General features: G+C 40.8%; 1 protein-coding gene across 2 annotated transcripts; it reads right to left on the reverse strand.

The window, feature by feature from the left end:
• Window positions 1-1,006: 1,006 nt before the first annotated feature.
• LOC124134080 (shiftless antiviral inhibitor of ribosomal frameshifting protein homolog) lies at window positions 1,007-12,053 on the reverse strand. Of its 2 annotated transcripts, XR_007222280.1 has the most exons (8): window positions 11,902-12,053; window positions 9,935-10,046; window positions 9,060-9,103; window positions 7,779-7,916; window positions 6,770-6,870; window positions 6,056-6,276; window positions 3,780-5,468; window positions 1,007-3,597 (listed from the first exon to the last, which is right to left on the reverse strand). XR_007222280.1 is itself a non-coding variant. In XM_046498722.2 (7 exons), exons 1-7 carry the CDS (start codon window positions 11,956-11,958, stop codon window positions 5,218-5,220), a joined length of 924 nt encoding a protein of 307 aa, XP_046354678.2. In that variant the 5' UTR covers window positions 11,959-12,053; the 3' UTR covers window positions 1,007-5,217. The 2 variants fall into 2 exon arrangements, 1 of the variants encoding a protein (XP_046354678.2); XM_046498722.2 differs by having other exon boundaries at window positions 1,007-5,468.
• Between the last annotated feature and the right edge of the window lie 3,809 nt (window positions 12,054-15,862).

A 15,862-nucleotide genomic window follows, 5' to 3' on the forward strand; every position in this document is an offset into this window, starting at 1 on the left:
AGTAGTAGTAGTAGTAGAGATGGTAGTGGTAACAATGTTGCACGACTTCATGTTAAGGGTCTCGGAGTTGTCTCCCTTACATCATCCAACCGGCACTGCAATTTCCCGTATGATAGCACAGGATAAAATACAGGTACGTGTTTGGCTTCTCCAAAAGAAGCGTAATACTATTACTTTTTTCATATAGAGTACCAATCGTTAATTACTCTTGAAAAAATCCCCGCGGCGGAATGTACATGTCCCCAGTTCTTCATGCAAACCGACTAGTGAGGTCGGATTTGTCTGGTCCACACGTGATTATTTACAGGGGGAGTAGGGTCACAGCGTGTGACTTTGTGTGACGTTTTGGGACTCTAAAGGTTGCTCACACCGTCAACCACTGGCTAGCCTGTAATTGGTCTAGCCACTAATAGCTCCCGAACTGTAGGCTCTCTCAGCCATTTGCTTTCTTAAAGGATACCATACTTTATCTACCACAGTTAAAGAATAGGAACATCGAAAAGGAACATGACTAAGTATTCTTTTTGCCAGTGTTTCGCAATGAAATTTATCTACGTCACATTACAGTTCTTGATACGATGACATGCATCAACCAAGTCAGCAAGCCTGACCACCCAATCCCGTCAGTCGCCTCTAACGACAAGCATAGTCGCCTTTTATGACAAGCATGGGTAGCTGAAGACCTACTCTACCCCGGATCTTCACGGATCCACATCAGCTGTAAAATAAAATAATAACACTTAGATTTGTTCATGGCTTTAAACATCTTCCCGAAGCAAGGGAGAGTAAAAGTTTACATCAACTGTGGGAACTGGACTTTTACACTCCCTTGCATCGGGAAAATGTTTAAAGCCATTAACAAATCTGAGTGTTATTTTTGTGCCAGACTGTGCAAGGGCGCACCCTCTCCAGCGGTTCAACCGGAGTACAAGTCTAAGGTTATCGGACGGAGACACCACGTGCATTTTGTCCTTTGGTCCTGATGAGGGAAAACACAAAATGTCAGTAGCAATGACTTTTTTAATTTTATGTATTTGTAATTACAAAACAGAAAGCATCACATAATATATGCGTCCAGCAGTGAAAGTCATTATCTTCGTGTGTGCAAATGTGGTGCACAAATTATGCAAACAAATACTTAGATTTATACACAAACATATAGATCGTAAATATTTGTGAAGATAAAGCATGAGAAGGATATCTCTACGCTGATAAAACGTCACAAACAAGTAAACAAAACATTTAACGAGCCTAAAACATGGTCGAATTATTTATAAATTTGAAAAGTCCATGATCGAATATCATTTCGAATTTAATTAATATCACAAAAATAATATCAATAAGAGACTATGACTTCCATGGAGTTTCAAAAATAAAATAAAAATAAATTATTTGATAGGTATTACTTAGAACTTGACGAATGACAAAGTAGACACAATTACTGGATAACAACTCCTTTAATTACTGTTAAAGAGACGTTTCAGTATAGATCCTAACACTGTGGTAAAGCGGTATAAGACAACAGTATAAGGATCAATACCCAAAAGTCGCCTTAACAGTAATTAAAGAAGTTGTTATTAATAAATACTGTCTACTTTATAAAATAAATGAGTAAATAATAGCACAAATATTACAAATCATGTCAAGACTTGTACAGGAAGTATGATAAACTGTTAGAAACAGCAATAAAATTATTGAAGTTATTGTTCTTGATTTGAGGGCGCATTAGAAACCGCATCTCTGCAATGCTGCTTCCGCGAGGCGCACCATGCGTGTCATAGGGGGGGGGGGGGGGGGGGGGGGGGGAGAAAGGTGTAGACTATAATCAAATATAAAAATAGTTTTCCACGTCATTCACATGTACAATCAACGTGGGTGGATGGATACATGTCTCTCAGTTTACGTGTGCACAATACATCAGATGGGAGCAACGCTGTGACAACAAGATCAGGAACGGGCTGGTCTCGGGGAGGGGGTCATGGAGTTCAAACTCCCTTTTAGTTAATACCATTTGTACCCCAATGACCTAAAACGCCCATCAGAATTCCTTCTACTTTTATAAACACGCGTGGAACCCAACCACCCACCATCCAACAGTGTAAGTAGATACACAGAACCCCCTCCCAGTCAAAGGTAAAATTTCAAAAATAAAAGCCCTACCCCGACAACAGTTAAATATTTAGGATCAGCCTTTGAGAAAATCTTATCTGAATAGTTTCTCATGGCATATGGCAATTTATTCAGTTCGTCCTCACCTATCACAGTACGTGTATTTGTTAAACAAAATGTAATGATATTATGCATTAGTGGTACAATGCAGAGACTCGGTGATCGAAGCCATTTCTTCAACACTACCTGTGTACCTTCTCTTCAGCCAAATCGTAACGATGGATTCCTTTTCACAAGAACCAACTTTATGCACATCATGCAAGTAGTGATCATGGTCATTGACGATTCAGTATATTGGCACAGTGAAATTATTTAGGACTTATTAGCATATTTAAATATATCACATATTATGAATGTACAAAATACCATGTTGACCACACATCACTTGATCCTAATATCACGGGGAAAATAAGGTTGATACAATGCAGCCTTTGCGGATGCACGTTATGCAAATAAACTTTGTATGTACAGTCCCTTGTAAACATTGGCACGAACACTTATAACATTATACTTCAACTTTCAATAAAAACAAACGAAGCATTTACAATGTAAAGCAATGAAATGCTATGAAACCCAATAATAAACAGAAGACATTTTCGTTACAGAATAATCTTTAACGGAGAAATAAATCGGGAGTATATTGGAGCAATGATATGTGTACTATTCAAAACAAGTTAAACAGCACCGACTCCTTGATGTTACTATCGTAAAGCTGTCATTAAAACAATCGAGTGTTCTTTTAACTTCTTTTTGATAGTATTTCTTGCATGACAAGCAACCGTCCATTCCATGATCTTTGAAGTTAAGAGAGTTAAATATGTGTTCCAGAAAATGTTTGGCAGAATATTTTGGCCTCAGTCTCAGTCTCTATTGTGCTGTGGTGTTCCCTAAGTAATTGAGCTCCTCCTTCAGAGAAACATAGATGTGTTTTGAATCCGTAACAAAATATACTAACAAGCTCCCAGCATCCACGCTGACCCTCACCCCTGACTATAAAATGGTTGGTCCTTGAGCGGCACTGTTTGGTGTGATTCGGCACATTATCATACAAACAGAAGGAGAAGAACATTATTACATCAATTCCGCTGTGTGAGATCTCAGCAATATATGAACATGACTTTATCACTAACTGCAGACGAACGTTTTTATAAGATTAAATCAAACTTTTATACTTTTGTTACCTATCTATATGATTTCACGCTACATGTCTTTCAAAATGAAGGTAAACATTACAAAGATATGTGGTGACAAAAAAAGACTTAGACTGACACGTAAAACACTTCCTGGTCAGAACTCTGCCTACACACGACTGGTTTATCACAGCTGAATTATATCAAATGATCACAAGCACACAATCATCAGAGGCACAACAGTGCGGAGAGCGGAAGGTCTGGGGTTCGATCCCCGACCGCGTCATACCAAAAGACCCTGTCTGGCGCTCGGCATTAAGGGGCTAAAACAAGGACTGGTCGGCTCGGAGTCAGTATACTGTGTCTGAGTGGGGTATTCATGTTAAACTGCCGCATGGTATCTCAGTGAGCAAGCACTATAAATCGGCATCAGTCCGGACTAGTACAAGCAGCCACACAAACACACACACGTACATGCACGTCGCTATATAAGTGCAATAATCTTGGACGCGACGTTAAACCCCATTTCACCTCACCTCATCGTCATCATTTTGTACGAGTCATCAACTATACACTTATATGCTTTCATTATATTCATCCCAGAACAACAGTCATACAATAGAAAATCACGAAGCTAATACTACCTTAAGTCTATGTTAAAGCAAGGGTGATGCAAAAGTCGCTGAAGTGACAGGACTTCCTGATACGGGACCCAAGGTGAAGAATTGAGAATTAAAAAAACACGCCAATCAGGACAATCACTCGGCACACATCAATAATTCCGAGTTGGGTTAGGTTATTCTACATATAACCCAATGTCGTTTCAGGAAAGAATATCTACAATTATGAATGATATGTCAACATATATAGAAAAGTCAGTGTCAACCTATTGTTGTGTGAGGTCATGTCTAGTGTTCGCAACAATACAGTAGTATGACGTCATTTTGCTTTCACTGACCTATTACCCCCGTTACACTATCACAAACTTTTATCAAAAACTTGGTAGTTTGTGATAGTGTAACATGCCGTCAAAACCTTTGAAGTCACTCAACCTTTAGCAATACGCACATATAGATTATGTGTTGGATTATGATGTTTATATTTAATCTATCTACCCAAGCGAACAGGAAAATAAAATGAAAACGGCTGACGTTACATGTATTTTGTAACACGTTCCTGGCGACAAATTCTGTTATGGGTCGCGTGGGTTTATTGTCTGCTTGAGTCAACTGATGAATACGTGCAATTAAAATAACACACATTTGACAACTTCGGGAAGTTATATAATCAGCATTCCATATAAGGCAGTATTACCTTGTAACCAGTATCACTCATATTTATGGCACATTATGCAATATTAAAACGTGTTCAAAAATAACTTTTCCTCGACCGCGAATGGAGAGAGACATTTGCGCATCAAGGTCGCAATTTGGGAGACGTTATTTTCAGGTGTGGCAGCGGTGGGGCAGGATACGCTTACCTGGTATCATCACTATTTGATAGTGATTCCTAGACACATGCTCATGATATAGACTGAATCGTACAGTCGACTCTGTTATTAACCGAGATGTTTTTATCAATATGGAAAGGGCGTTGTCAGTTATATTTAATCTGTAACGAACAAACGGACGTCTCCAAGATCTCGACCGGGACTCGTTTGTTTTGAGCTATCGTGAATGTGTACATATTTACCCATCACTGTAAGCCAATGATAACAATTTCACTTTGTAAGCTATGAACATTCACCACATAACTGAAATATGATGCAATGTAATATCAAGAATTGAATATTGTTTACCAGAACAAATTTTCATACATCCTATTCTGCATTTTAATGAAGACAGTCTCGGGAACTGGTCTTTCGTTCTAGTTGGAATTAATTCAGACAGACCTATCTCAGTATAAGTTTTGTCACTGGTCACTGGCCATCGTCCGCTGGGCCGCCATCGCTGTCTTCGTGATCACTTCCGGCTAAAGCCTCTTCGTCATCTTCTCGCAAATCAACGAGACTTGAGACGAATGTCCCGGCGTGCGAGACGAGATCGTCCTGCGTTAAGAAGGTTGCGACTGTGGAGCCTGTGCTTCTGTGCGGCTGGCTTGGGTACAACACAACCTTACCCCCCGAGGCTCGTATTGAACGGGGATGACAGCATTGAGGGTTGCGGTTACCTGTTTGGGACAACAATACATGTATGTAGCAAGCGAAACTGGGCACACAGATGTATATAATAATATTATATAATCGATTTAAGGTAACAGCTAACAAAATAGTGGACTTGAATCCCGCTTGCTATTACAGCCAATTTGCCCATATAACATGTTAGTTGAATGCAAATAAATCGCGAAGCTATTTGCGTTTCTTTGTCGTGTTACTTTTGTTGAACTCTTATTACCAAATCCTTTATTAGCATGCCTATAGCCTGTGTTTTAAACTGTATACATGATATTGTTATGCCCAAATGTGTTCGATAAAATGTGTTTTTAAATATGACTTTGCATTCATAACTCAATTGTAAATATATCAACTGGGTCTCGTCGTTAAATGGCTTGAATAATGCCAATGCGAAAATTTGAACTCACTCACTCATTAACATTTATTCGTTTATGTCTATTTTGTATGCTTCCGAAAAGCGACCCTCCCCGATTTTGATGGCCAATGACCGTTAAATATACTAACACAGAAAGTTACTACACGTAAATCCATATCATACATTGTCTGAGGTGAATGTCAAGGTAATCGGCGTTGCCCTCCTCACCTCTGCCCCTGCCTCCCCCTCCCCATCCCCGTCCTCGACCCCCTCCTCCGAAGCCCCCTCTTCCCAACATTCCGGCGTTATAACAGTTGGCCCCGTTGCACGCGTGGTCGGTGGAGCGACGTTGTCGGTTGCTTTTACGAGGGGGCTGAATTTTGAGAGGAAAACTCATCCTTTGACACTTGAAGCAGGGACTGCCAGTCTCGCCCATTTGGCCGAACCCACTGAAATAGAATGGAAACTATGGCAACAGCGGGAACTGTAAAAAAAGATTGCAACATCACCGACGACAGTAGCTAAATCTTGTAGAACATGGTTTCGTAACAGCATAACCAAAGGCCTCGTAGTTCAATTAGATACATCTTGCTTGCCAAAGCCATTTCGTCAGAGTGAGTGAGTGAATGTTATCAGTCACATTTCAGCTACATAAAGGCGGGCTGTTAATAATTCAGACTGTTATGGCAAACCAGTGGTGGACTGTATGAGCAGCGACCGAGGTACGATGATACATTATCAGTTGAGCTCCACATCGTGACCACCCCCAACAGTAATCAGTCGGGTCTTATGACAAGCAGGTCGTACTGGGGATCAACTCAGAGCCCACGTGTGGCTATCCTTCATCTGAGTTTAAATATCAATACGGATGAGCCATACACAGGCAACTGTTACAATATATTTCCTTTACACTTTAGAATGTAACGTGTGGGACACACTCACCCGAATTCGTTCCCGCAGGGACATTTGAACTCCGCCCATCCCCACTCATGGCCCCTTGGGACTGGGTCGTATTTGACTTTACACTTCTTGCATGAGCTCACCTGCAAGATCCAGAGTTAGTGAGTGAAACGGGTGGATAAGAAATACAGTACACGTGGTCATAGTTTTATTTGCACACACTTTCATTAAAATCATCAAGCTTTGACAAATCTTCCAGAGGTCACGTTTGGTCAATCTACCGTAAGATGAGTGAGTTTAATAGTGAATCTGATGTCAGAAGATAATTAGGCTTCAAATAAGTACAACAGAAAACCAATACAAAACAGAAATAATACAGTCTATAGTGCATCCTTTTGGTGAAGATGGAAAAGGCGTTCAGAACATTGACATTTTTTAAGTTTGTTTGATTATTCTCCATTCGTTAAAATTGGCTTTCGAGATACAGAAAATGCCATAGGCTCCTCCGAATGCTTCGCTGGCTCGTATCGAGAATTTACAAGCATTCACAATGATTGGTTGATAAGAAAGTTTCATTGTGAACGTAAATCATAAATGACACACCAATAGACGTCTACCATACTGACGTTAGCAATTACCGATAATACGTCCAATAACAGTTTATAATAATCACACAGTGAGAGAATATTATCCGCGCTGCAGTCAACAATATTCCTGCTACATCACGGCGGCCGAGTAGACTCCGTGGGCAGTGCTCTCACCTCGTGGGACGTTGACACGCAGGCAACCAATTCAGTCTCCGAGCTTCACCATCCAACTTAGTCGCCTTTAACGGCAAGCAATAGAGCACTGGGAACCACTTCTGTCCGGGGTTGCCAAGCGACCCAGACATGTTAACTCGGACAGAGGAACATGATTATATATATTCACACTTCGGCCTGTAATGTTATTGTTAAAAAGGACAGAATTTCGGATATAACGAGTGGACATTAAAGTCCCAGTAGTTCATTACACCTGGAGTTGACTAATGTACTGTGCAGAGGTTACTGACCTCCTTCCTCGACGGCACTTTCTGCCACCAGAAATTGTCGCACGGACCACACCCAAACTGGCGGACTGTGTAGGGGAGGCCACTCCGCAGGTGCTTGTTGATGATGGTAGAGTCTCTCTGTAGTTCTTGCACAAGTGTCTGGCGTATATAACGTAGATTAATAGTCAAACAACGCTAAAAGTAGCAGTCCAATCAAATCACGCTCATTAGCGAGACAAGCCAGGGGAGATAACTGATGGGGAGATACAGAGACGGTGACGTCACTTCTAAAAAGGAATTACAGCAGCAGATGGGTCCAGGATAACTACCATAACAGTTGTTTGTCTGTTGTTTAACGCCGCACTCAGCTATATGACGGCGGTCTGTAAATAATAGAGTCTGGACCAGACAATCCAGTGATTAATATAATGAGCATCGATCCACGTAATTAGGAACGATGACATGCATCAACCAAGTCAGCATAATAGAATATAGATATAATACACAAGATAAACGATGATAGTGATACACTGTAAAACATGATAAACGATATAAACTGGTGACAACAAAAACACGTGTCTTTTATTCTTGGACAGCATCCTTTTGTAGGCTTTATTGTGTAGTCAGGCTCGCGCCCGTGACGTGTGTTTTCTGTAAGCCGTATACCTTTATCTACATGATACGCTTTAGTCACTGCCATTCCCACATCGAGATCTATACTTTGGTGATTTTCTTTTCACTGAAAATATTATTATTGTCGGCAGGACGAAAGAAGGATGCAAACAATATCATGTTCATCTTATTTAATATATTTGGGGTAGATAATAGAAGTAGGAAGTCTGTTATGGAGCATAGACATCACAGAAAATTCTGAATTCGGTGACAATATTCTGATTTTGATTTCCAGGAACAAATTGTAGTCTGTCTAACAGTCCCTGAACCATTCTATTTTCTCTTCCGCCCAGGCCCTACTGCAATGCTACATCCCTAAATAAAGCAAGTCTAGATTTTCCACAGGTTCAGATTTCGAATCTCCAATCTCACCGGGGCTCCTTTTCAATTTAAATGTGGTTGCTTTTATCAAAATTATCTATTTTCAGAGAATAGGCGTTAGTAGAACCAAAACGTTGCTGGTTAATTTCACAAAAGTTATAAGTGCCCAGTTGAGTTTGTCCCTTTGGGTTTTGCTCATTCATAACAACCCTACCCCGTGTTCTGAACTATTGTCAGGAGGGGCCTGCGACCCCAGCTGCTCGGACGAATAGTGATGCGTGAAGAGTACAGAGTAGATTGTTGACTGACCTGATCTCTGTCATGTATAAACTTCCGAATCTGCTCTGGAGGCCCTGGAAGATAAATACACTGATGAAACCGCAGAATGCCATTACTGCTGAAACGACAAAACAATTGTCTTGTGTGCGTATGTCGTGTGCGGGTGGGTTTATGTGTGTGTGTGTGTGTGTGTGTGTGTGTGTGTGTGTGTGTGTGTGTGCGGTCGACTACACCTCCATTTTTCACCATTCACTGTTCCTCCACACTTTCACCCCCCTTTTTGAAATCATGGATCGCCTCTGGGCAAAATTATGTTTTTCCATCAACTGAGCTGTAACATCAAACGACCTGTTTCAAAACAAACTATATCCTAGAACATCAGGAACATTAATGAACACTTTACTTATAAAACTGAAGGAAGCGTCTTGAAAATCTCCCCTAACGCCCGTGAAGATCGAGTGGGAAACATCACACGTCACGTCCCAGTTAGCGTGTGTGTTTGTTTGTTTGTTTATATGTTGCTAAACGCCGACTCAATATTTCAGATTTATAACGGCGGAAATAATCTGGTATGGACAAGACAATCCAGTGATTGACAAAATGAGCATCGATCTACACAATTGGGATACGCTGATATGCATTAACCAAGTCAGGGAGTCTGATCACCCGATCCGTTAGTCACCATGTTTGGGTTGCTGAAGCCCTATTCTACCCCGGATCTTTTTGGAGGATGGGGACGGGGGTTAGGTATCTGAGGGTTTCTAAAAACAAATTCACGCCCCGATCCCGTTAGTCGCCTCTTACCTGAGCATGGATTGCTGAAGACCAATTCTTACCCGATCTTCAGGGGTAGGTAGTGTGTGTCTCAACAGTCTGTCAATCTGCGACAGGTCGACAAATCTCACCTTTCATGATGAAGTCGACTGCAGCGGTGATGTCTCCCTTCTTGTCGAGGATGACGGCCATAGCCTCCTTCTCACTGAAGCGACCTCGGAACAACTCTTGAAGTTTCCGTGCCTTGAATACATAACGGTCTCTGGTCAACACACGTATTCCCTTAGCCTCAGACTCCTCATAGCTCAACATAGCGTTGAACAACTTAGTGAGGATAAGATATATGGATGAAACAACTTCTTTATTCCAATTTTCAAGTTGTTCATCCATACTTACATCCTTACTTAGTACGCCAACTTCTAAATGCCTCTCGACCGCCTCCGTGGTCTTGTGGTAGAGCGTCCGCCCGGAGACGCCCGGAGACGCCCGGAGAGCGGAAGGTCCGGGGTTCGATCCCCGGCCGCGTCACACAAAAAGACGTTAAAAGATGGTACTTGTTGTTACCCTGTCTGGCGCTCAGCATTAAGGGGCTAAAACAAGGACTGGTCGGCTCGGAGTCAGTATACTGTGTCTGAGTGGGGTATTCATGTTAAACTGCGGCATGGTATCTCAGTGAGCAAGCACTATAAATCGGCATCAGTCCGGACTAGTACAAGCAGCCACACACACACACACACGTACAAGCACGTCGCTATATAAGTGCAATAATCTTGGACGCGACGTTAAACCCCATTTCACCTCACCTCACCTCTAAATGCCTCTCAAAGAAGTTGAATAACTTAGTTTATAAATATGGCACCAAACAATGTTGCTTGATTATCATAGGTGTGTAACCAGCTTCAGCAGCTCAATAGACTGTGACACTGACAGTTAATACATTTCAAACGCTAATTTAGTATGGGTAAACCTTTCGTGTTATGAAATATTAGTCTGACCTCGAGTTGGTAAGTTGTGAAAATAAATTAAAAACATATAACAAAAACTTTTTTTTAAATCTACTTCATAAATATGGATCAAGAAAGTATATAAATAAAATTAATTAATACATTCATTGCATCGGAAAACATGTTAAAACATTTCAACCGCTAATATTTAGTACGGGTAAATCTGTTGTGTTATGAAATATTAGACCACTAGCCAGTAAGGTGTGGAAGGATATATAAAAATATAGCAATTTTTTCTCTCAACTCTACTTCATAAACATGGATCAAGAAAGTATATTAATAAAACCAATTAATATATTCACTGCATCTGAAAACATGTTTGGCTACATTAAGAAGTGGAACATTCATTTTGTATATGAAAAAATTTAAGATACTTATTCAAAAACATATTTCACTAGAACGTAAAGGGTTGGGTTTTATTAGACCTTCAGAAAGTCAACATTACTGCTTTCTCAAGTCCATCTTATTGGGAACCACAGCGACAGTGACGTGAGCATGTTGTAAAGCTATGAATGTCATTTTACCACGTTGCAGTTAAAATATTGATTTAAAGCGACCCAACAGCAAACAAGACCTAGATCTGTGACAACGGCTGGTAAATACACATATTGTGTATTGAAACTTGATCCACATATCGCAACCAGTATTTACGTAGTACTTGACACTTGTAGCAAGCTATACCACCGCGTCGCTGTATAACGGGGTAGGGGCGTCGCGTCATAACAGTGTTATAACAAGGGTTGTGCGGTGATATGCAGTTAAGTGGGAGATATGGCATTGCGGATTACACATGTCTGTGGACATGCCTGGCGAGGTCAATGCAGCAACCACGTGACAGAGGTCAAACATGGAGATATGTACAATATAGGGGCGAGGCATTTCATAGGCACAGTCAGCAAATCTTCATGTCTATTTTCAGTAAAAACAAGAACCCACAAGCCTCGTCGCTGTCTGGTGGATTAATACAACAGTCGGCAATAAATACCTGGCTAATCTTAGCGATCGTTGTTACTGTCTTTTACCGGGTGTGTTCTACAGAAAAGGGTGCGAGGACTCTGAATGGCGGTGCAAGGGTAAAGGGTAACACATGATACCTTTTTGTCGTTTTCCTGGCTGCAAGACCCGTCGGCAGGAACGGCCGCCGCTGCCATGCTGTCGTCAGTGTTGAAGGTTGGTGAAAGCCGTTCTCGTATCCCTCGCTACAGCTATCCGCTTTCGGTTTACACAACTCGCAGAATGACATTAGGGTCACTTCCGGGTTTCCCCGAAACGTGCTGACGTCAACGTGGCGGGAGATTTAACGCGTTGACAGCCTGGGAAAACACAAGTTGATGAATACCTGTAGCCTGACGATTCAGAAGAGTTATATCTTGCCTTATGAGGATACAGGTATATATCATGTTGTGTTTCAACTTTCAATATCCAAAATTTGCACAGGTTCAATCATTTAAAATAAGGGTTTATGAGGGTGCCACCACCTATGCCCCCCCCCCCCCCCCCCCCCCCCCCCCCCCCCCCCCCCTCTATTTTGTAGATATATACTTTTAAATAACAACACTGTTTTTTCTCAGCCAGGTTACTTCATCCCCCATTTACTACATCCCGGCCCGCCTCTGATGAAGAACTGTATGTTGGAGCACCGAACACTGGTAGGGAATACTGTCCTGTACGTTGTGCTACTACAGTAACTCGGCCCTGTCGAGATCCGGTTCTAACAGGAGGCTTGCACTCAACTGCCTTTAAGAAGGCGGCAAAATTGGCACGAGGTCTGGGTCGGTGACTGTTTGAATGCGTGTCATCGTTCCCCGACATTGCTCATATTAACCACTCTCTGGTCTAGACTCGGTTGTTTATTGTCTCACTTACACTCCCCAGAGCATATATTTAATAAATCAACCACCTACATTCCATCCCACGCTCACAAACATCTCACCTCACTGGCCTATACCCATCCTATTCAGGGGCGGTCGGGTAGCCTAGTGGTTAAAGCGTTCGCTCGTCACGGCGAAGACCCGGGTTCGATTCCCAACATGGGAACTATGTGTGAACCCAATTTCTGGTGTCCCCTGGCGTGATATTGCTGGAATATTGCTAAAAGCGGCGTAAAACCATACTCACTCACTCACTCACTCACTCCCACCCCATTCTCAGTTCCAGTATGACTTGAGGGTTGCTTACTCCTCGGGTGTTCCCTTATAGGACTGTGTGTATTGAGCTTAAACACAGCTTTATTTTCACAGACCGCCGTCATAATTGTCTGATTGTCTGATTGTGGCGTAAAAAAAACCAGTAAACATGGTTGTGTTAGCGCTTGACTTTTTCTATTTTTTTAAAGGTTTTGTCAAACATATATATGACGCTCAAAATGGCATACCACCAGGGAAGACCAGGTGTAGAATAGGTCTTCAGCAACCCACGTTGCTGTAAAAGGCGATTATGCTTGTCGTAAGAGGCGACTAACGGCATCGGGTGGTCAGATTTCCTGACTTGCTTAATGCCTGTCATCGTGTCCCAGTTGCGTGCGTGGTTGCTCATGATATCACTCAGTGGATTTTCTGGTCCAGACTCGATTATTTACAGACCACCGTCATATAGCGGGAATATTGCTGAGTCCGGCGTTAAACAACAGCAACAACAAAACATGACATACATGTACATATGTCAGAGCTTCGGCGTAAAATACGCACTCAATCACCATGAACCAGTTTATTTTGAGATGCTTGTGCACACATACGCTTGACGAAATTATCATAACACACTGCGCGTCAGCAGCTTTGCTTTTTGTTACTGTCTGAATGCAGGCATCACGTATACATGAACTCTACTGCAATGAATAATGCATCGATCTCGCTTTTTGTAACTTAGACACAGATCTGTTTTGAGGTTATGCGACATATAACTCACTCGCGGCAGCATGCGAACATCTATCAACTGTAAGGTTATGGAACACTTTTCCTGCAGCAGGTAGAAATTGTACATCTACATCCCAATTCAGGACATACATGCAAAAGAGCAAGTCATTGCACCTCCATATTTTTCCTATGGTGTTAGAAAGTTGAATATTTATCATACTCGATTAAGATACATGAAAAGCCAGTTAAATTACGATTTATACAGAATAGAGATAAAATGTGATCCAATGTGTCAATGTGGTAATCCATGTGAAAACGCAAATCATTATTTATTAAAGTGTCCATTGTACGTCCACCAAAGAAAAACTATGTTAATAATAATTCGGGACATTTTACAGAACGCCGTGAACAAAAATTTAAATTAGATTTAAGTTTGATGTTAAACGGAAATGAATGTTTGTCCATTATCGAAAATCCACACATCTTTAAAGCAGTGCAAATGTTTATAAGTCATACAAAGAGATTTGGGTAACACTTAAATGTACATATACTAGTCTCTCTCTTTTACATTTCTTGTTATCTTTACATTCATCTTCTTTTCTGTTTTCCTTGTATATGATTTACTGTACAAGCTTTGTAAATACCATGGAGAGGAAGTCCTAAGTTGGATAACTTGTTCCAAATCCATTTCAATCTGAATAAAATATGTTTAAATAAAAAAAAAAATGCGAACACATGCTAATAAGAAGATGCCTGAAACAGCAAGCAGTAGAAATATTTTCGAGGGTCGAGTCATCAGTTCACAAAAACCAATAGACTGGCCCCAAGAGTGTGACAATATGTTTAAAACCCAAAGAAAACTATCAATACCTAATGTGAATTATAACATGAGAGAATACGCTCAATCGCTGTACCATTAAAATTCCGGGAAGCAGGCAACCAATATGTTATATGACATTGTCGTGATGCAAGTGTACACCACTCACATGTCTTCCGTGCGCTTTGTATATATTATTTAATCTTCATCTATGAATGTATTTGCGCCACACCTGACATGAACTATTTTTATCCCAAATCCGCTTTCCTCTTTTTAACCCTTTACTGAACAATTGAGTCGATGTGGAGAATCAATGAGGACAGCAGGAGTTTGAAATGGAGACCACGAGTATGTCCTGTAAACGGACCAGGATACCCTTGAGCAAAACCTTAGCGCTACGATTGTCGTAAGTCTATGTTAAAGTGCGGGAGTTACGATCACCTTAGCGCTAAGATCACTTTGTACAACAGCACCCTGGTGTATATTGACGAACTGTACTTCTGCATAACAACCAACTACTTATAGCATTTCATAGACTTTATTTCATTATGCAATACAATCAATGACATGAGAATTAAGTACAAGTACACGACCGTCAACCATGACGGAATCCACATACGCAGATATAGTTACATCACCTCGAGCAATATACACTGGGAGCACCTGCGATGGTGATTGTTGATATCTCGCTATGGGTGATAATGATGTCAATAGAGGCGATGACATGTGAAATGTATGGCGCAATGGATAACCTCGGGCTGTCAATCAAAGAAAACCTTATCTTGCGTAGTGTAACGACATCCCAAGGTTAAGGCGATGTTCTCTGATAGGGTCTGTGGAATGTATTCAAACTATGCACAGCTGTTTTGAAACAGGGTTTAAATACGAGTCACTGACCCCTTGCGCCCGAGGCCATTAAACAAAAATAAAAATGTACAATGCATGAAACAGAATTAATACACAGAAAATAAATAAATAGATAAATAAATGCGCTGTGTTGATATATATTTGAAGTATATGACAGTAACCAAGTGTGTCTAACATTGCAGACATGTCTCCACAAACAAAACATCATCAGACACACACAAAACAAAATATCATGTGTTTTTGACACAGTTATGCAGTCGTTTCATAAGATACACTTATAAATGTAGAGCAAATAATAGATATCTAACAATGTAATAAAATCATAGACCACATTAAGCATTTTGTATAATGGATACGTTTGAAGAATGAAAAAAACACATTTCAAGAAATATCGGGAATCTATCGGTTTCCTTACCGTGTCTACACTTGTTTTTATGTGATCTGTCAAATTCAAAACAGTTCAGAAACAGAGAAAAATATTTTTTTTAGATTCCCATTAAAATAATTTACACAGTTTTT

This window comes from Haliotis rufescens, unplaced genomic scaffold, assembly GCF_023055435.1.
Source record: "Haliotis rufescens isolate VD_foot unplaced genomic scaffold, xgHalRufe1.0.p SCAF_1, whole genome shotgun sequence".
Lineage (NCBI taxonomy): Eukaryota > Metazoa > Mollusca > Gastropoda > Lepetellida > Haliotidae > Haliotis > Haliotis rufescens.

Coding starts and splice junctions, on each gene's coding strand:
- LOC124134080 (XM_046498722.2), bottom strand. CDS start 11,958: ATGGCAGCGGCGGCCGTTCCTGCCGACGGGTCTTGCAGCCAGGAAAAC. Junction 6,871..7,778: donor AAGTGCCGTCGAGGAAGGAG/GTCAGTAACCTC, acceptor TGGATCTTGCAG/GTGAGCTCATGCAAGAAGTG. Junction 5,469..6,055: donor AGGGGGAGGCAGGGGCAGAG/GTGAGGAGGGCA, acceptor TGTCCCAAACAG/GTAACCGCAACCCTCAATGC.